Source organism: Hyperolius riggenbachi, chromosome 3, assembly GCF_040937935.1.
Source record: "Hyperolius riggenbachi isolate aHypRig1 chromosome 3, aHypRig1.pri, whole genome shotgun sequence".
NCBI lineage: Eukaryota > Metazoa > Chordata > Amphibia > Anura > Hyperoliidae > Hyperolius > Hyperolius riggenbachi.
In genome coordinates, this window is record NC_090648.1 from 265,829,764 (window position 1) to 265,851,581 (window position 21,818).

The 21,818-nt window shown below is 43.2% G+C and overlaps 1 protein-coding gene across 1 annotated transcript in view; it reads right to left on the reverse strand.

The window, feature by feature from the left end:
• LRRK2 (leucine rich repeat kinase 2) overlaps positions 1–21,818 on the reverse strand; it is a 202,666-nt gene that overhangs the window by 144,157 nt on the left and 36,691 nt on the right. Inside the window, 6 exon segments of the mRNA XM_068276292.1 lie at positions 3,264–3,393; positions 9,016–9,122; positions 9,205–9,284; positions 11,691–11,818; positions 14,516–14,635; positions 19,461–19,592. Of these exon segments, the coding sequence (XP_068132393.1) occupies positions 3,264–3,393; positions 9,016–9,122; positions 9,205–9,284; positions 11,691–11,818; positions 14,516–14,635; positions 19,461–19,592 (697 nt within the window).

A 21,818-nucleotide genomic window follows, 5' to 3' on the forward strand; every position in this document is an offset into this window, starting at 1 on the left:
TTACAACCATAAAACACTTTCCTGTCAACAAAGGGCTTCTGTGAGCAGGAAAGGGATAAAACAGGTCAATAATTCATAGATTTGAGCCCTGACATACTTCAATGAAGGTGTCATTGAGCAGAGAAAATGAAACAATAAAAACTTAAGATTTAAATATAAAATAAAACTGTGGGATATGTTAAAAAGTCATTTTTAGGAGATTGAGGATAGATACAATTGTTTTTCTCATCAGCTTATTTTCACCTCAGATGTCCTTTAAACGAGTTTCAAAACTTTCAAGTGAGCATGACTTTGATGAACAGAGGCGCCAGCAGAATAAAAACAACAATTAAAAGTTGTTACTTTTAATTGTTTTTATTCTGCTGGCGCCTCTGTTCTTCAAAGTCATTATAGTGTCCACCCTTGGTGGAAGGGGGACCCACCCCTACCTTTCTTCTATCTACAGAGAGCGACTTCTTAACCCTGAGTGAGGACAGGTCTAATCTCCTCACCTGCATTCACAGTGGTTGCCTCAGCGGTAACCCTTGTTTGTGAGTATAACCTTCTCACATTACATTATCCACTATTGTCCTGAGCATACTACACCATATTGGGCTCTCGGTGTCTTTTTCTTTTCAAGTGAGCATGTTAATGGAATACACTTTTTTTTTGTTAATTCTTATTAACAACATTTTAGGTACTACATGTACTAGTCAATCTGATGTTTTAATGGTAAAAGTTTCAGGCTTGTGAACCTCAATAGTTCAAAGATTATTTTTTTTTTATATATTTATCAAGCACCAACATATTACGCAGTGCTGCACAATAGACAAATGGGGTTAACATACAAGAAGCTTACAACAAAAAACAAGATCATGCAATTGTCAGCCCTGGACTGTCCCATCTCACATTCTCCCTTTCCGTGTACAGACTAGGGTAGTCAGGCAACCATTCTTTAACCACTTTCCCCACTGCTACAGTATATCTACGTCAGCTGTGGCACCCTCCAAGCCACAGCCACGTAGATATACTGACCTGGTTGCAGCCCTGCTGTGCACAGTCGGGTGCGCTTCAGAACGCACCCTCCAGCACTGTCAGCTGCATTACTAATTGGTGGAAGGGAACATGTTCCCTTTTGGCCAATGAGTCCATCCCCCTCCCATGCACGATCGCTGCAGTAGTGAACTGCAGCGATCCTTCATCTGTCCCCCTTGGCGCACAAATAGTTAAAAAAAAATTGCACAAGCAAGCAGCCTCACTCACCTTACCTCGGTCCTGCGACTATCCTGAAGCCTGATCCTCCGATCACCGCTCTGCAGTCAGCCGCATATTGCCGGAAACCAGGGTCCCGGCTTGATGACGTCATCAAGCCGGGACCGGGTTACTGGCAATATGCGGCTGACTGCAGAGCGGTGATCGGAGGATCAGGCTTTAGGATAGTCGCAGGGCCGAGGTAAGGTGAGTGAGACTGCTTGCTTTTTTTTTAACTATTTCTGCACGGAGGGGGCTGCCTGATGGGGGGGGCATCTGGTTATGGATTCTTGGGGGGAGGGGATATGCAAAGGGGGGTATGCAGAGTTACTGGAGGACATCTTAGTAACAAGGGGGGGGGGGGGAATTTACAAATTTTGCACATCTGGGCACCTGGGGGCCCATAACTTAATACTGGGGGCACATTTGGCTATAATGGGGGGCAGCACTAATCCTGGGGGTACATCTGGCTATAATGGGGTAATCCCGATCCCAGGGACACATCTATAAAGAGGGGCACTATTCCTGGGGGTGCATCTGTCAATCTATTCTGGGGGTGGCAAACACAGGGGACACATCTAGCTATGCTGGGGGGGGCTGATATTGGGGACACATCTGGCTATACTGGGGGGGTGGGGGGGGTGATACTGGGGAGACATCTGGATATCTATACTGGGGCAACTTTAACTGGTGGCACAGTTTTTATGTCAATCGCACTTTTTATTTTTAAACAGAAATTGGTCAAAATTGAGAAATAATGCATTTTTTTTATTTTTCCCCCTTTTTCCCATTAAAATGCATAGAGAGGAACATTTTATTTGGGACCAAATCCCCCCCCCCCCCCCAATGAAAGCTTAGTTTGTCTTGAAAAAAATGATATATAGATCATTTCAGTGGCACGAGTACAGGTGAAGTTATTGGTGATTAAACAGGGACACCGCTAAAGCGTGAGAACTGCTCTGGTCAATAAGGGGAAAACAAGGTCTGGATGCAAAGTGGTTAAAAACAGGTTTAGAAGCAGAAATGCACTGTAGCCAAACTTCAGGCTTTTTCATTATTGGGCCTCAGGGGCAGTTTTAAGCAGCTTTTACAGCCGCTCAAGTGGAATTAGTTAATGGGCTGCGAGCGGTGTGGAGTGCTTTAAAGCTGCTCAGTGGGCCGCATTAGTGCACCAGAGCTTGGTTACATTTTACAGCTGTAGTTTATAGTACAGCTGAGCATCAGGAAGGGGGGCACTAGTAAGTGAGTTGTAAGTGGGATGGGCAAGGTTAGTGTCAGGTGTAGTGGAGGGGTGGTTAATCTGAGAGTAAGAAACATTCCCCACATTCAAGTTTTCAGATGCGATTTTGGAAATAACAACTGCATAGACTGTACTGTCTGATGTCCCCATTGCAATGCACAGTTGCCAACAAATTCATTGTAATGAATGGAAATCACAAGCACATTGAGAAGAATTACATAGAAATGGAAGTACCGTGCTTCACGAAGTCACTTGTGTTTCCTGCAGCGCAAATGTGGTGAAGGGGTCTAAGGATTAAGGCTAATATTACAAAACAAAGTACCCTTGTAACCTCCTGTTGGGGAAGAAAGAAATGTATACTCACCTCATCAACCGCAGTCTCAACAATTGTCCCTTCATGGACAAATGTATCGTGTGTGTGTGTGTGCGTGTGTGTGTGTGCGTGTGTGTGTGTGTGTGTGTGTGTGTGTGTGCGTGCGTGCGTGTGTGTGTGCGTGCGTGTGTGTGTGTGTGCGTGTGTGTGTGTGCGCGCGTGTGTGTGTCATTTTCAATGAAATGCAATGGTTTTATTAACTAGAAGAGCTGGAAAGGACTTAATAGTATCAAATAAATAATTTTAAAACATTCAAGACCATTATTTTACTTTTTTGTGCAATCGTTATAAAGTCAACAGTTTCAGTTTAATAGTTTACGAAGACTGCATTAAAATCTGCATGTACATTAAAATCTGTACATGTGTGTTCCACGATAAACATTTTTTACTTGGATTTTTATTTTAAGTTTGCATTAATACCTTTCTCTGAAGAGGTGAAGCAACACTCTGCAGGCACTTTCTGTTGCTTCTGGAGAATCAAGATGTTTTTTCATAATTTCAAGCACATTGATATGAACTCCTTTCTCCAATAAAGTATTTTTTATAAACCCTGGAAACAAAAAAAAACATATTTGTCACAGAAATGCCTTCCACGTGCCACAATGGAGGACAGAGGGACAATAAGTCTTTACTGAATGAAAATTGCTTTGAGAAGCAAACACCACAGTGATACCCTCATGAATGTGATTCTTCTCTTCTGGGTCTAATTAGCAAGCTCATTTGATCCATGACCAAGCTGAGTTTACCTGTACTTAGAGGAACGAAGCAAGGTAGGAAAAAGCATCAGCTTCAGAGAATTGCAAATCTTTTGGCAGATTAGGTTAGGTTTGTGTATTTCAAATGTATATTCAGCAGTTTCTTTACATTTACAGTTGCATAAAAAGTAGGTATATGCTATAAACATATACAAAATGTCTGAGCTCATTGATAACATTTACATCAAGTAGAGGAAAATGGTAGGTGAGTGGCACTCCCTGGGTGTGAGTGTGTTGTGATTAATATAAGGCAAAACATCTCACCATCCAACCGCAATCTCCTGCTGTCTTCCGCCTGGACGTGTGCACATCAGATTTATTTGATGTGGTCAGTCTGTACAGCAGGATCCCCCAAGACCCGGGGGTGCAGGCCGTCAAACGATATCTGCAACGTACTGATAAAGATGACGACTTCATCGAATACATTTGAGAATGCTTGAATTTTGTATTAACTCACAATGCATTCATGTTTGACGGCCGCTGGTACCAACAGGTGGCGGGGACTGCCATGGGGACCCCAGTGGCGTGCTCCTTTGCAAAACTTATCCTGGGGGCGTGGGAGGAGTCTGCTGTGCACTCGGAGTTAAACCCTTTCCGGGGGTACATCAAACAATGGTCCAGGTACGTGGACGACGTCCTGGTGGTGTGGTCTGGCACGGAAGCCCAATTTTTGGACTTTGTGAGCTATTTAAACATCAATGACAAACATGCAGTTTACTTCAGAAATGATAGGCACAGAAGTGGTCTTTCTTGATCTTAGACTCAAAGTAGTGGACGACAGATTAATCAGTGAGGGATATCGGAAGCCGACCGCATCCAATTCTGTCCTCCATGCTAGGAGCTTCCACCCCAAGCATGCAGTGGAGGCAATTTCATATGGCCAATATCTATGCCTAAGGTGGAACAATCGGTCGCGGTCGACTTTTGAGGATTAATCGATGGAATTGACCACCAGGTTCCTCAAAAGAGGGTACGATCCACATTTGCTTGCAAGAGCCAGGAGCATGGCTTTGGACAAAGATAGGGAGACCCTATTGAAGGGAAGAATCAAACAGAATAAGAACGACAAAAGAATAGTGTTTACTTTTGATTACACTCCAATGGCGAGCAAGATTAGAGAAAGTATCTTCAAGCATTGGGAAATCATCCAACACGATCCAGACCTGTCACAGAAGGTGGGAGGACCGCCCCGTGTGGCGTTCAGGAAAACCCCCATTCTCGCCAACCTCCTAACCAAAAGTGAGTTTGTGTCAGCTAGACAGACTACATGGCTTGATCGCTACACCCCCAAAGGAAATGTTGGGTGTGGACATTGTAAATTTTGCCTCAGAATGGTCACACAAAAATATATACAAGTGGGTGGAGTTAGGTTCCATATCAAAAGTTTGTTTACATGTCAGACAGAGTATGTGGTCTATGTACTTTTTTGCCCATGCAAAAGATTCTATATAGGACATATGTGTGACTCGTTGTCGCAACGAGATTCCTGTTTTGATGAATTGTGCCCCCCATGTCTTTCTCCTCGTTTTGAGGATACCATTGGCCCTTAGCCACTCAATTATATGGACAGTAATACTGTTTAGGTTGAGGCATTTAATATGTATCCATAATGTGGTGTACTGTAGCTTTAAGGCTTGCTTGACTGCAGTGGAGTCAATCTCCCGATTTTCTTGTTTTTAATTTGTGTGTATTCGGGTAACTTTGTGCACGTCACTTTAAATACTTGGGATGAATTGGAAGAACCTATATTGCGACCCCCGACGCATTATAAAGATAATGAAATTATGTCAGTTTTTCTACGAGCCGCCACTGACAGGCTAAAATGTATGCTTGTCTAATTTGACAGTGCGGGCGGGGCTAAGCTACTGGCTTCTTGAATCAGATGTTGCCAGTTGATGGGTGGCTTGGTCCGGCCCCTTGACCTGCCCCTACCCGCACTGCCTTTTGGGTTCTGTGGTTTTTGCGCCTGGAGGTTGCTCTTGGTTGCTCCACCCCATTCTCTCCTTTCACCAATGGCGCATGCAGCAACCGGAAGGGGCGGGGCTTATCCCAGCAATATGCTGGATGTTCGCAGGCCGCCATACTAAGTGGTACGCAGCGTGACCAAGCGTCTAGTGAGACGCAAAACGGCCGTCGCAAGCCCCACTCGGTGTCCGCCACCCCCACCTCCATCACACCGTCACTGCTCAGATCACTAGATGGACGCACTTGTGGTATGATGCCTGTAATTTTGTCCCGCACATTCACGCAATAAACATCAGGACGGAAGGTGCCCGGAGTGCTTTTCTTTTTCTTCCTGATGACAGCAGTAATTATTGATAACTTTTACCCAGGTTCTATTAGAAACAATGCTACAGGAGTTACTGAGGAGCGACAAAACACTAGGTACTGTATACACATATAAACTCTGTTGGAGCGCTGTATGTTGCTTCATCCTGCATTCCACCTGCTTGCTTGCTTTTACACTGTTTGTATACAGTGTCTGTTGCTCCCTTGAAGCACCTATAAACTTTACTTGCTGCATTATCCACTATCTTGACACAGTGTCCATTGCTTCCCTGATGCCCAAGTCTGTTGCATGCTGCAAGAGAATTCACCAACTGGAACTTGATAATTAGATGCAATTTTCTGCACAACTATTGATTTGACTAATATTTGTCTGACTGTTTTTTTAACATCAAGTTTCGGTTGTGCTCATTTGATTTCAACATATGGTAAACATCTACCACAGCAATTGCTATAACAGTGAAGGAACTGCGATATGATATTTATCCCTGGCCATTTTTGTTAGGCATATCCCGGGTTTGGTATGAGTGAAGTGAGTGTACGAGTATGGAGTGGTTGGCTCGAACTTCCGCCATTTTAAATTATTTGATGTATTTTGTATCAATACAATTATGATATTTTAGATATACAACGCTGTTTGGTATTTCTATTGCTTAGGGTATATGCCTTCCTTAATTGTCTCCTACATTTTGTTATTGTCTATTAAAAAAGTTATCATTTGATGTGACTATACTAAAAAATACTTGGTTAAAGTACAGTACACCCCCAATTCTTCTATGCTGTTATATATAAATATGGTGGTTGCTCAGGAGATCTCATATTTGTATTTAAAGGTATCAAGCAATTGGGAACATACAGAGCATGGGTGGACACACCCTGTGCCGACCCTGCAGCCGCAGAAGGGCCCCTTAACCTCTGAGGCCCACGCATTGCACCATAATCACAATTATAACATTTTTTTTCATCTTGTGCACAGAAGTAACCTTCAGCCAATGGAAAAGGAAAAAGACAAACCAGGAGCAGCAGAAGAAGCAGAGGCTCACACATGTAAATAGTGTGCTGCTACTATGTGAGTCAGCTGAAGGGAGGAGAAGAGGTGAAAAGACAAACTTTAGATGGGAGGGAGAGTAGGGAGGAGCAGGAGAGAAGACCAGCATATGACTAGAGAAGGAGAACAGGAGGTAAGATGAGCCTCAGCTAGAAGGAGGAGAGAAGATGGTATCAGCCATAGAGAAGACAGGAGATGCAGTGATCTGCAGAAGCTGGATGGTGAGGCTATTATAGGGACAGCTGTAGTTTAATTAGGTTATTGGGGGGATTTGCAATGTTAGCCAAAAATCTAGCACATCTACAGGTGTCCCCTGAGCTCATTTAAAGATCCAGAATGCCTGATTTTTTTTTTAACTACAGCAAATCCAGAGTGTACTGTTCCACTCCCATTAGATGCCGTTCCATTATGCACCGCATGTTATCTCTCCAACCTTCCCTATAGAAACAGACACTTTACCCTGCTATAGCCCTGCCACACTCCAATCCCATCCTTTTCCTACAAAATTTCCCAACAAAGCTGACTGAATTCACAAGCTCATTTACATAGATAACTAGTTGTTTTTTTTACCTCTTGCTGTACTGGACAACAGAGAGGGACTTCAACCTATTAGCCTCTTAGTAGGGCTAGCACAAGATGTACCTATTAGTCAGGATAGTACATGTGCCTATGTTTATCTCATCATGTCACTTCAAGTACTCTATAAGGCTACATACACACTTGAGATACAAGTCTTTGGAAAAGGCAAAATCACACACCAATTTTACCCCCTTCCATGTAGTATGAGAGCCACACTCTACACAGTCTATTCTATTGAGCTGAACTCCCCATCAGATAAAAATCTTTGCAAGATGCTGCACACAAAGATATGTTCCTGCAAAATACATTCATAGTCTATGAGATCTGCAGATCCTCATACACACCTTGTTTAACAGACATTCATCAGCAGATCAGATACACCAGGATGGATCTTTGGATCTGCAGATGATTGTCAGATATGCAGATGATTGTCCATTAAACAAGGTGTGTATGAGGATCTGCAGATATCATAGACTATGAATGCATTTTGCAAGAACGGTTCTTTTTCAGGAAGAGATCTTTTGCAGATACTGATCTGTTGCATGTGTACAGCATCTTTGCGTGCAGCATCTTGCAAAGATTTTTATCTGATGGGGAGTTCAGCTCAATAGAATAGACTGTGTAGAGTATGGCTCTCATACTACAGTACATGGAAGGGGGTAAAATTGGTCTGCGATATTGCCTTTTCCAAGGACTTTTATCTCAAGTGTGTATGTAGCCTAAGTGTTGCCGTAAGGACGATGCTCTCAATCTCTAGGAAGACAGCTTAGGTAGCAAGAGCGGTACAGACACAAAGGGCAATATATCTCAAGTGGGCCTGTGAACTCACTCTCCTAATGTGGGGTGAGCATTTGTGCACATCACAAGGCACTCTGCTGTATTTTTACTGGCACAAAAGTTACTTTTGTGCCCTCCAGTGGCAAATTCATTCTGTGGAGGTACGTCACCACCCTCCTTCCATTTTTAAACAGTTTTATAGATATTTTATAACATTATACAGACATAAAACACTAAACAAAAGAAAAATACAGAGAGTTATGGGAAAAGTATCTTCCAGTTGATCTCACACACACTTGTACACAGTTATAAAAAAATAAAAAATATCTTGAGGTTGTTTCTACAAAAGGGGACACCAGACATTAGAACCAATGTGTACTTGATTTTTCCACTGAAGGTAAATCATTTCTGTGTTTTTTATCCTGAAGAAATGAGTAAAAAGTAATTTTTATTTGTTTTATAGTTTTTTGTCACCGTTACGATTTAATACTGTTTGTATAAATATAAAACACAAACATGTTTTAAAAAAAGCAAAACAAATTAAAAAAAACAACAACTGACACCAGGTGTAAAAACGTTTATGACTGTAGTGGCTGTAGTAACAAACATTAGCTAAGCATACAAAAATGAAAGTATTGCATTCGTATGGCGATAGTACACAAAGGATAAGCATAAGTTCCTGGAGGAATGCATCTATCTGGCACTTTGAATATAGATCTATAATTACCATTGTGTTCGGAGAGGGTGGCTAAAGTTGTGGTAGATGAGTGGAACACCTCCTTGGAAGAGGAATGCATCAGCATGGACAACATCACCTCTTTATGTACAGGGAACCTTATGTAATAATATAGACTGCTCAGTAATTGTTTCAAGATATTATATCAGTTTTAACGCCAACTTCTTAAATGTTACTTACTGATTTTGTTCATCCCCAATTTTTTCATGGAGTTCAGAATGGTACATAAATAGATTATTTAGTGCCCAGCATGCCGATTCCTGATACATAAAAACAATATTACAATTATAAATAACATACTAAAAATCAACCATACTTACTTTGACTAAAACATTATTGTCTTGAGTAACCATTGATATATTTAACTCCTTTCCGGACCGACGCAGTTTAAATCTACGTCGGGCAGGTGGCGCTGCGGTTCTGACCGAACATAAACTCTATGTCCCATTCACCGTGTGTCCCCGCCCGCTCCCGCCACTTTCTACCCACCGCAATGTGCTGCCCTGCCACCTCTATGACGGCAGAGCACTGTGAGCCGGGCAGGAGCCGTTTTCATTGGCTTCTGGCCCTGTCATTACTGTAAGCCAATTCCATTGGCTTACATTGAGTGACAGGGTCAGGAGCCAATGAAAGCGGCTCCTGACCGGCACACAGCACTCTGCCGTCATAGAGACGGCGGGGACAGAGCGGCGTGACCGTCGGGAGCTACGGATTATTGCTGCGATTCGTCATTATGCGCGTTTTAGCGTACCAGCAGCCTCTGGTCCTTAAAGTGGTATCGTCACCATAAAAAAATCTAATTTCAACAGCAACTGGTCTGAGTGTATTAAGTGATAAAGATGCTAATCCTGCTTTCAAAACTTTTAAAACATTTTCTGCTGTTATGATTTGGAGTTATCATATACTTAAGGAGCACTGGCCCTTTAGTAGTCGGTGCCAAAGAATTGCATGCTGGGGGTTCTTTTTATCTATAATCTATTCCTCCTCTTTCCTTTATTTCCCTGCCAGCTGCTTATCTGAAACCTAATCCCCTACTCACTTGTGTTTACAAGCAAGGCTGAGGCGACTCAGTGATTGGAGGAGACAAGAAAAAAAGTAAAGGGCAGAAATTACATCACGAGTTAGCCTTAACTGTGGGCAAAAGACATGGCCCCCACCAGGAACAGAATTCTCGTCATTTACTATATAACATTCACTAAAATCAAAATGTGGACAGTATAATACATGTGTTATGTAAGTAGATCAAGTATTTATCTACATATATATGTGTTTTTTCCCTGGCATAGTATGGCTGATCCTACTGCTTTAAGGGGGCAGAGGCTGCTGGTACCGAAGTGGTTAAAGGACAACTGAAGAGAAAGGTATATGGCGGCTACCATGTTTATTTCTTTTAAGCAATACCAGTTGCCTGGCAGCCCTACTGACCCTCTGCCTCTAATACTTTCAGCCACAGACCCTGAACAAGCATGCAGCAGATCAGGTGTTTCTGATATTATTATCAGATCTGACAGATTAGCTGCATGCTTATTTCTGATGTGATTCAGACACTTCTACAGCCAAACAGACCAGCAGGGCTGCCAGGCAGCTGGTATTGTTTAAAAGGAAATAAAAATGACAGCCTCCATAGTCTTCTCACTTCAGTTGCCCTTTTAAGGGGAACTGAAGTGAGAAGGATATGGAGGCTGCCATATTTATTTCCTTTTAAACAATACCATTTGCCCGGTAGCCCTGTTGGTCTATTTGGCTGCAGTAGTCTGAATCACACCAGAAACAAGCATGAAGCTAATCTTGTCAGATCTGACAATAATGTCAGAAACACCTGATCTGCTGCATGCTTGTTCAGGGTCTGTGGCTGAAAGTATTAGAGGCAGAGGATCAGCAGGACAGCCAGGCAATCTGCATTGTTTAAAAGGAAATAAATATGTCAGCCTCCATATACATCTTGCTTCAGTTGCCCTTTAAGGCATCGAGTAATGATGACACATGAACATCCATTCAAGTAAAAAAAAATCCAAAATGCCATGCTTAATTGGCTTTTCATCAATGCTAAATTTACAAGAGGTAAATGAAAGGAATTATTTCTGAAATATAGATGCAATGGGATAGGATGAGCCACAACTATAATCAAAAATGTTTGGCTGGTTGGTGCCAAATAAAAAAAATCATGTGGACTGCAGGAGAGGCTTGACACTGCTGAGGTGTGGAGATATTCATGTATCCAAGCTTAGTAGAAACATTTGAGGATTACATTTAGGGCACAGTTTCACCATGCTTTATTGCATCCTAGCCAAGTAAAAACAACATTTTTATATACCCAGACTGGTCCGTAATCTACAGCAACACCATAGGTTTAGGCGATTCTCACAGCACCAAGGAGGGACTGCAATGCCCAATCCCTCAGATTAGTAAATAGGCCTACTCATAAATTGGTTAGTATACAGCAACAGTTGTACATCTTACAGGTTTTATTGTTCTTATTTGACCCGGGCTTTAAATTGTGCAGCAGACTAAGCATAAAACAAAATCTTAAATCTAAAGCCTGCTTCAAATTTCTGGGATTAGAACATATTAAAAACGGATGTGACAAAAACAAAGGCCCCTTCCCCCTCCCCCCCCCCCCCCCCCCCCCCACACACACACACACACACATACACATACGTAATAACCTGCACTTCAGTGTTCTTTTTATGAAGTTTTAAAGCCTTGTATGACGCCTCAAACCAATAAAGCTGTCCTTTTGGATCTTCTGTCTCTTCTCTATCCTCAAAGTCTTTATTCAGAAATATAGTTTCAGCTAAAAGGAAAATAAAATAACTGTGAGCACAGCGGGTAAAAGGTTGACACATTTAAATTCCAGCAAGGACAGTTTCTATGTTCTATCCATATTTAGCAAAAGTTTTGTTCCGTCAGGTTGCCCCAGATTGGTGCCAGATCATGGTGGAGACACTTGATTGTGAGCTACTTTGAGGGAAGGTGAGTGGCATAGATTCATTTAGGTACTTTGTAGAGCCCTGTGCAATATGTGAGATCTAAATTAATACTGGAAATAACAATAAAAATAAATTCAGTATGCTAGGAAAACTGTTGCATTCTAAGCCACTATGGGAAGTTATTTACTAAAGTAATTGTGCAGTAAAAAATCAGTACATTAAAATTGCAGTTCCTTTAAACATTTAAATTGTACAGGTTATTAAAGGATACTAGAGCCGAATTAAGATGGAGAAACAGGGGGAGCAGGGAACTGTCAGCTGTCCTCATGCCCACCGCTCCCCCTGTTCTCCTCTCTGCCCCCGCATCCTACATAAATGCCCCCCGGCAGCCTCTCCTGGGTCACTGGAGTCGGGTATTACTGAGCAGGTGCTGGCCAAGTTGCATGCATCCTACAGCACATGCCTGCAGCAGGGAGCGCACTGCACATGACATCCTGAATAAGTCACATACAGTGCGATCCAGGCCACGTGTGCGCTGTAGGATGCGTGCAGTCCGGCCAGAGCCTGCACAGTAATGCCTGACTCCAGCGACCTGGAAGAGGCTGCCAGAGGGCATCTATGTAGGATGCGGGGGCAGAGAGGAGAATGGGGGGAGCGGTGGGCATCAGGACAGCTGACAGTATATGCCTGTTCCCCCCCTTTCTCCATCTTAATTCAGCTCTGGTATCCTGTAAAGTTTAACTGTAGGGGCAAAAAAAGGTCCCAAATGGGTAATGACCTTAAAAGAGTAAAGACTGTGGATAATCCAGAAGCTTCCCTATCCTCCACTGGCCTAACCAGCACTGTTCTCTCCGCAAAACAGGGCTTGTGCCTGTGATGTAGCACAGACCCAAAGACGTTTTTTTTTTATTACATTAATGCTTAAAAGTTCTCTTTGCACTAACGCCAGGTTAATTTTGATAAATAGTATTGATTTTGTGCTAGTGATTGCCTTGTGGATCATATGAATTTCAAACAACAAACAAAAACAAACACAGAACATTTATTTCGCGCTTTTCTCCTGGTGGACTCAAAGCGCCAGAGCTGCAGCCACTAGGATGCGCTCTATAGGCAGTAGCAGTGTTAGGGAGACTTGCCCAAGGTCTCCTACTGAATAGGTGCAGGCTTACTGAACAGGCAGAGCCAAGATTTGAACCCAGGTCTCCTGTGCCAGAGGCAAAGCCCTTAACCATTACACTATCCAGCCTGTGCATTAGAAAGAAAGAAAGACTAATTTTAGTTGTGTTAACATTGCTCTGAGATTTTTCAGGGAAAGCTCTCAGGTGGTACTGATATAGGAGTAGTTACTTCCAGCTAAGCAAAAACAGAACCAGCATCCGTACAGCTGTGTAGAATGCCTTCTCTTTCTGGAATGTACGTAGCGCTGAAGTAAACTCAGGAAAGTTTTAGGTGTATAGTGGGCTACAATGAATGCTACTTCATGCTTTGTTCAAATATATGAACCTCTTATTTTCTTATCTAGTGCTTCCTTGCTCAATATGTAACAAAGCAAAGTTCCCCACTCCATCCAGCATGTGTACTAGTGATGGTCAAGTAGATCCAAATAACTTCGAGTTGAAGCAAATTTATGCAGCTTGAAAAAGAATCAATCAAATTTGAACTTAGCAGGAGTTGATTGGTTCATTTTCAAGCGGCATAAATTTGCATAAAAATATGCATCAACTCGAAGTTATTTGCATCTACTTGACCATCACTAATGTGTACCTCTCATCACCATGCTCTTCCTGTAATAAAAAAAACATTTTTCACTTCTCTTTAATTTAGCCCTTTTATAAAAACACTGCAGTGGGTGTGGATAAAATGGTATGCTTCATTACAAAACAGTGTTCTCACCAGAATTTTTTTTCCAGCCGGGTGGCATGAAAAAGTAGCTGGGTGGGGTGCGACGGGTGAATGCAGGGCTGATGCAACTCTGCTTACAGCATAGGAAGAGGATGTGAAGGTGAGCTGATGACAGGCATGTGCTTAACAAAATTAGCTGGGTGGAGCACCCGGCTAAAAGAGCCCGGGGAAAACACTGCAAAATATAAAGTTGGGAACTTGATAAGAGCAACTCATCTGCTGAGCCGTAGCTGTAGTGGTAGACACAAAGAGTTAATCTCTCAGAAGCAGAATGAGGAAGTAGGTAGAGTCAGGTATTCAGAAGACTGGTTGGTGTACCACCCATTTCCTACCCAATTATCCCACATGGGTTATGATAGGATAGGGGAGAATTCTGGGTGGCAGACAGAATGCTGTACTCTCAGCCAAACAGGATTTAACTTTGGCAAAGAAAGACAGCTTGCAAACCAAGCCATCCAAGCAATAAAAAATGAATAATGCAAAAACGATGTGCTACGCATAGAACATTCTGAATTGCAAATTATGACACAGTCCACACAATATACATTAGAAAACACAAGCCTGAACTAGAGCTTTAAGTGTCAATCATAACAACCTAAGTAGATGCAAAGCTATGATAAAAAAATATAACATCTGGTACTGATCTAAAATAAACTTACTAAGAAGAGCCAGACATGACAGGGCTGCTGCTTGCAGCTTTGAGTTTGCAGGATAGCTTGTCAGGGCTTTAATGATCACAGTATGAGCTTCATTGAGAACCAAAATATTGAAGAAACTTTCTAAAAAGAATAAACATTCTGATTATTTTACTGAAAAATATCATAATCAAAAACATGTATGATGCTACAGATTTGGTTAACTATTCTATGCTAACAAACAGCAGTTTGCCCTTATCCAGCGACAGGGTGTGAAGCTAATGAAAGCTTTTGTTTGCTTTGTCACCCACCGAAGTAGGGTAGTAAAAGCCTTTACAAAGAGGAGGTAAAATGGATGGTGTTTTTTTATTATTATAATTAATGAGGCACATTGTTAGAATGCATTTTTAATGTGCTATTGAGATGTCATGGGGCTATAAATGCTGCTTGGTTCCCTTAATCCACCTAACTGTGCCATATGCTTCTCAGCCACCCTAGTAGTCACTTCTATTGTCAGGGAGACCATACCACCATTAAAAGCTGATTTATATAATATTGTAGATGATTGAGACAACCTAATGTTGAAGGGAAACTCTAAAACTGAAATGTGGCAGGCAAAAGGTTAGGACCTTTGGTAAAAAGACCTTGTTGGCTTGACACACCAAGACTCAAAATGCCCCATAAGCGATCTGATGGAAGATGCAAATCTGCACCTCTATGATTATACCTCCAGCCCCAAATACATCAATGATGGTATCCCAAACCTGCATAAAAGTCAGGGCCAGTTTATGTCATCTCCAGGGTCTGAGAGCCAGCTGCTGACAACTCACCCCTTCTCCACTTCACCTCAAATGGACTTGCTCTCATGCTTGTACCTGTAGTCTACCACTATACTAGTAACAACGGGATGTGCTGACACAGAAGGGTTACCTGCAAAAGGGTTACCTCAAGCTGCGTTTCGCTGTGGTGAAGTGTGCAACTTAGGATACACGCAGGTCACGTGCGCTACTCCTCAACCGAGATTTCCAGCGTGCCTTCCTGTATTGATTGGTTTACAGACAAGCTAAATCGCTAGTAAAATACTCCAGTGTGAATGAGGCTTAACAGAACGAAAAGATGGAATAGAAATCTTGGACAATGGTACAAATTATATAAATAAACAATATGTACTATTTGTTTTATGCTCAAGAAAGTGTACTATTAGAAAAGATCAGAGTAGATTTACTAACAAGTGAAGCCTTTGTCAGACAATCTGAGCCACATTTCAGAGTGCTTTACTGCCCTTGTGTTTTTAAAAATACACTCCCATTGACTTGCAGCAGTAGCAATTTTTCGTGACTGTGATTTTACCGTGATTTTAATTTATCACAGGTGGTCAGCGATGGGCTCACGAGTACTTACGAGTTTGTGATTTAAAGAAGGCTTAATTGCCTCAGTTGTGCAGCAGTGAAGCAAGGGGTTATTTACCCTTAAATCCGGCATATACTGTGCGCTCCAAACAGCTTCCGGCTTGAAGGAGGAAGTGCGCGTAGTGAGGCTTGCAACGCATCCAATAGGACGCGTGCAAGCTATTTGGAGCGCACAGTATACACCGTACTTCTGGGTAAATAACCCCTTGTTTCACCGCCGCACACCTGAGGCAATTAAGCCTCATTTAAATCAAGAATTCACGTGCTTAAGCACTCGTAAGTACTCGTGAGCCCATTGCTGCAGGTGGCACCATGTTTAGTCCTGTCAGGTGACAGAACTCTCAGGCAGGGGTCACACTTGTCTTTCAGTTTCTACACTTTGCAGAAAACTGAAAGACAAGTGTGACCCCTGACTTTACAGCAGTTAATGTAATTTATAGAGAAAACTGACAAATTGCGCAAGATGTCAGTTTTTTTTCTGCGCGCGAAATCTACATTCAAGTGTGACCTAGCTAATTGATTAACATGAGTTCTCAGTTGAAGTCAGTTTTTCTGTGCAGAAAACGCGTACGAAAGCCGGTAAGTGTGACCCCTGCCTCAGTAAATGAAAATTCTGCATACTGTATGCTTGCTTGGCAGTTGGAAGCAGCTGTTATTTCCTCCAATGCAATGAGGTTCACAGACAGGAACTGTCAGCACCATGGTCATAACATCACACTGTGGGAGGGGTTTCACCACAATAGCAGCCATACAGATTTCCCTGATGATCTGTTTAAAAAAGGTATAGATTTCTTGTGGGAAAGGGGGTACCAGCTACTGATTGGGATGAAGTTCAATCCGAGGTTAAAGCTCCTCTTTAAGGCTTAGCTTGCGTGACAAAGCAGCCTTTGTTTACTTGTAAATATACTTCGAGGACGCAGCCGCAATGCTATTCGTCTAGTTATTCGTCTAGATTCAGTGTTTTATTGCCTCTGCTCAATGGCAGTCTATTAAATGTCCCAGAGTTACAATACATGAAATACTCTAAACTACTTTTCTAACTCTCTCCTGCCCTCAGAAGTTGTATTCTGCTAGGAAAACTTTTGGCTGTAATTTGCTTTTCAGTGAGGTTTACTAAATCCCCACAAAACAGAAGCTGTCACTTGCATGCCTGAAAATGTACTCAGCAAAATAAAACAGCGAGGTTACGTTTTAACTGTACATACACATCACATGTTGCCTCATGTACACTTTAAAGCAGAGATGTTATTTATTATGTATAAAAGATTCCTGTTTACACAATCAGATATGTATCTCTGATTATAAAAATACAGTGACTGCTTTATTGCAGCAGCACAAGTATAGTAACTTTCTGTGATTGGTCTAGTATTTAATTTTTGTGGACTAAGCACTGCTATTATAAATACACGTTATTTATGCTGACTGTTATCTGAGAAATAGAACATTTTATGAGATCTTTTATTTACAGTTTAAATTTATTAGGAGTCGGTACACTTTTTTCATGACTCCGACTGCAGATACTAAAAAATTGCACCAACTTCACAACTCACAGCTCTGACTGTGGTGCTATTTAGCAGATTATAAATATCCCACTCTGTATCTCGGTATGTGGGACAGGTATTTATTGTTTGTATTTAAATTGATATTACCTGTTTTGTGAATTTTGGTTTTTGATACTTAACCCCCTTGGTGTTATGATTCTTTCTGGATTTCAGGGTCTAAAAGCGTTGTAATTTTTGTTTGCATACTTTTAGATCCTAAAACCTGGGGAAAAAAATCATGCTGCAAGGGAGTTCTACAGTAGCCCATCACTCACTCACCTCCCTGGGATCCAGCTCTGCAGTTTTCCCTCCGTCCTCCGGGTGGCGCTGTAAAACTATAGTGAGATTGCCGGACGTTGTCATGATGACAGATGTCAATCTTGTCAAGAGGAAGCAGAGCCTCGGAGGAGAGAAAGGAAAACGGCGATCGACAGCGAGATACCGGGCAGGTGAATTACAACGCCCGCTGCGTGCATTGCTCTGCATAGACCTCCCGGCGGCTACCACGAGTTCAGCTCGGGGTTACCGCTCCTGGATTGTTTTTTCCACCCCGAGCTGAACTCGTGATTACCGCTAAGGAGGTTAATAAAAAACGAATGGAGTTATTAATTGGTGGTTCAGCTGGTTTATCAGGAGTTTTTTTCTCTCTCAATTACCGTATTTTGCGGACCGTAAGATGCACTTTTTCTCCCCCAAAGTGTGTGAGTGTGTGTTTTTCTTCATCTTATCGCCCAAACAATACAAATTCAGACTTACATTGTGTGGGAGAGTGACTCTCCCACACCCACACACAGATTACAGTAGTGGTGGCAGTAAGGGTGCCCCCCCCCCATCCTTCAGGGCAGGCTCCTGTAGTAAAAGTAACTTTCACGGATCTACACCAGCTTGCAAGCTCGCCTGCTCAGTGTCCTGCTGTTCTGGCCCTCAGCCCCCACCCGCCAGTGCAGTGTCCTGTATTAACTTTTGCAGCCCCCAGTCCTCCGCTCGGGGTCCTGTGCAACTGTTGGGCCCCGTCCGCTCAGGGTCCTGCAGTGATGGTACCTGTCTAGCTGCGCTGGCTCCTGTGACACCCCGGGTAATTGAGAAAACACGAGCTCTCACCTGAACGAAGCTGGTGCGCCCCTCCATCTTCTCTCCTCTCCTGCTTCAGCTTCGCTGGTGCCCTCTTACTCTTTGACTTTGCACATGTGTCGGGGTAATGCAGTAAGAGGGTACAAGCGAGGATGCAAGCAGGAAAGGAGAGAAGATGGAGGGTTGGGCTGGCTTGGATCAGGTGAGAGCTTGTGTTTTGCCCAGGTGTTACAGGAGCCTGAGCCAGTGGGGCGAGCCAACACAGAAAGACAGGTATATTCAGCGCAGGACCCTGAGGGGGTGGATGGGGGGCTGCCACAGTAGTACAGGGCCCTGAGCAGCGGGGCAGGGGCAACAAAAGTTAAAGGACACTGCACGAGCAGACGGGGGGCTGGGGGCCACAACAGCAGGACATTGAGGAGGCAAACATGCAAGCCAGCGTGAGGATGGGGGACCCGCTAAAGTTACTGTTACTGCAGGAGCCTGGGTGGGCCGGCAGCTGCGACAGTTACTGTTGCCACAGACAGGGACCAAACTCTGAGAAGAAACTTCCCAGGGTGAAGGTGGATTTGATTAGCAATATTTATTTCTAATGTTGATGGTGCTTGTCCATATTGTGTGTATTGTTAAAGAGACAGCTGGGAGGGGGGGGGAAATGCCACAATACACAACTGCACCATGGACACACCAGGTTTATTTCCACCCACCACCCCTCCCCCCACGTTTTTGTCCTCTAAACCTGGGTGCCTCTTATGGTCTGTAGCATCTTATGGTCGAAAAAATACGGTACTTTTTGTGAGATATTGTATCTAAAAAAAAAAAAAAGTAAATAGAACAGTTATTTGATATTAACACTACATCTGAGCAAAATACAGCATGTGATCGATGTAGTGTGCTTAAACATCATTTACTGAACTTTCACTTTTTCTAGGCACACAAAGTCCTTACCAAACGCAAGTTTCTGGAATAAACAGCAGCAAACTTCTTGAATTTTTTCACTGTTTGGAAACATTTTCATGGCTTCCATTATGACATTATAGCATCTTACGTTTCCGGACATTAGTACTTCCACATTGCTAGCTGTAAAACAAAAATAAGAGCTATAACACAAAGCGCCAAATAAAAAAAAAATTAAATAAAAATTAAAGCCCATCTAAAGTTTTCATTTACATATGCTGATCAAGGCTAGTGCGGACTAGATCTGCACTGCTATACAGCTATCATCCTCCACAGCTATTTCCATATGTAACAAAGGTGAGGGCAGATCTTCACCACTCTAGCGACTCAGCCTAAGCCATGACTGCAGAACCTATTCTTTTACCTTTGCCCCTTCCTGCTCTTTTGGCTCCCGCAGCACACTGGGAAAAACTATTCAACAGCATCCTGAATAAGGGAATCCTCACATTTCTCACACAGTGCAATGTTTTCAGTAAGAGCCAAGCAGGATTTGTACCAAACCATTGCAGCACCGACCACATCTACACCCTGCTTACCCTTATCAATCAGAATCAGAATAGGTGTTTATTCGCCAAGCACGACCCAAGTCGTGCCTGGAATTGGGGTTGGCACAGAAGATGTAAACACAGCTCACGAGGGAGACAATTTGCTTTGACAGAGTGAAAACTACAGACTGAGACAGAACAGACATAATAAACATAGACAAATCATTCTTGTCTGTACAGAACTGAGCAGCTTAAAGTGAACCTCCAGACTAAAAATCGACTCAGCAGCACTGAAAAGGCCTGGTGTTTCCTTAACAGTTTCACAGCATCAGAACTTTGTTTCTCTTATACAAGCCTCATTTTTAGCTGCACAGAAGAAAACTGCCCAGGCAGTTTTCCCCTTATGCTGTGCAAAGCATGATGGGATTTCTGATGTTGTTGTTCTCGTTCTGCTGTTTTGGTGCAATTTTTTTTTATTTTTTTTTACATTTGAAGTCTAGTGTGTGCAGCTAGGAGGGGTTATCAGGACACAGGACAGTTGGAACTGTGTCTCATGCTCCCTGTCACCTCCTTTCAACCAAAAAGATGGCTGCCCCCATGACAAAGATGGCAGCCCCCATGAATCACAAACATTTGCCTGTTCTTTTAAAACAGGGTGGGTAAAAGATTATATTACCTATCTATTCTAATTAACATAACTAATGTAACTTAATAACCGTATGTTTGTTTAGGCTGAAGTTCCACTTTAACACTGTGACGTTGGAGGCTGGGGACGGACCACCGTTCTATCAGAGCAGTCGATCTGACTGCAGGCCTAGGGTGGGAGCCACTTAATAGAGTTCAGATGGTTGACAACCGAGGGGAAGAAGGTGTTCTTGTGCCTAGCTGTCTTGGTGGATATGACCCAAAGTCTCTTCCCCAATGGGAGCCGGCTAAAGTAGCGATGGCCTGGATGTGAGGGATCAGTTGCAATTCTTTGTGCTCTGGATCGCAGTCTGGAGTAGAAGAGGCGGTCAAGCGGGGGGAGGGGGTTTCCCTATGATCCTCTCTGCTGACCTGATGACTCTCTGTAGCTTGTATCTGTCGCTGTTCGAGCAGCCAGCGTACCGTAACAGTATGGATGAACAGATGACAGATTCTATGGTGGCGGTATAGAAGTTTGACATAAGCTCCTGGGCCATCCCGAACTTTCTCAGTTGACGTAGCAAGAAAAGTCTTTGTTGGGCCTTCCTCTGTATCGTGACAGTGTGGGCGTTCCAGCACAGGTCGCTGGAGATATGGGTTCCCAGGAGGCGGACGCAGGGTACCCTTACGACCTCAGTGCCATCGATGAAGATAGGGAGCGGTCTTGGTGCATGCTTCCTGAAGTCTATGATCATCTCCACGGTTTTGGCCGTGTTGAGGATCAGCCTGTTTTCCTTGCACCATAGGCAAATGCTGTCGACTTGCTGTCGATAGGCCTGCTCATTGCCCTTGGTTACGAGGCCTACGATGGTGGTACCATCAGCAAACTTGATGACCTTAACCGAGTCAGCTGATGATCTGCAGTTATTGGTGTAGAGGGAGAACTGCATCGGGGATAGGACACAGCCCTATGGGGCACCTGTGTTGGTGACCCTTGGTTGGGAGGAGGTCTGGTCCAACTTGACAACTTGGGATCTGTTGGTCAGGAAGTCTGTGATCCAACGTTGCAGGGTCGGGTGGACCTCGAGTGCCGCCACGTTGTTCTGGAGGATGCTGGGGCAGATTGTATTAAACCCCGAGCTGAAGTCCAGTAGGAGGATTCTGGCATAAGAGTCTGGTTTATCAAGGTGATCACTGATGAGCTCTAGGCAGATGTTGATAGCATCATCAGTGGACCTGT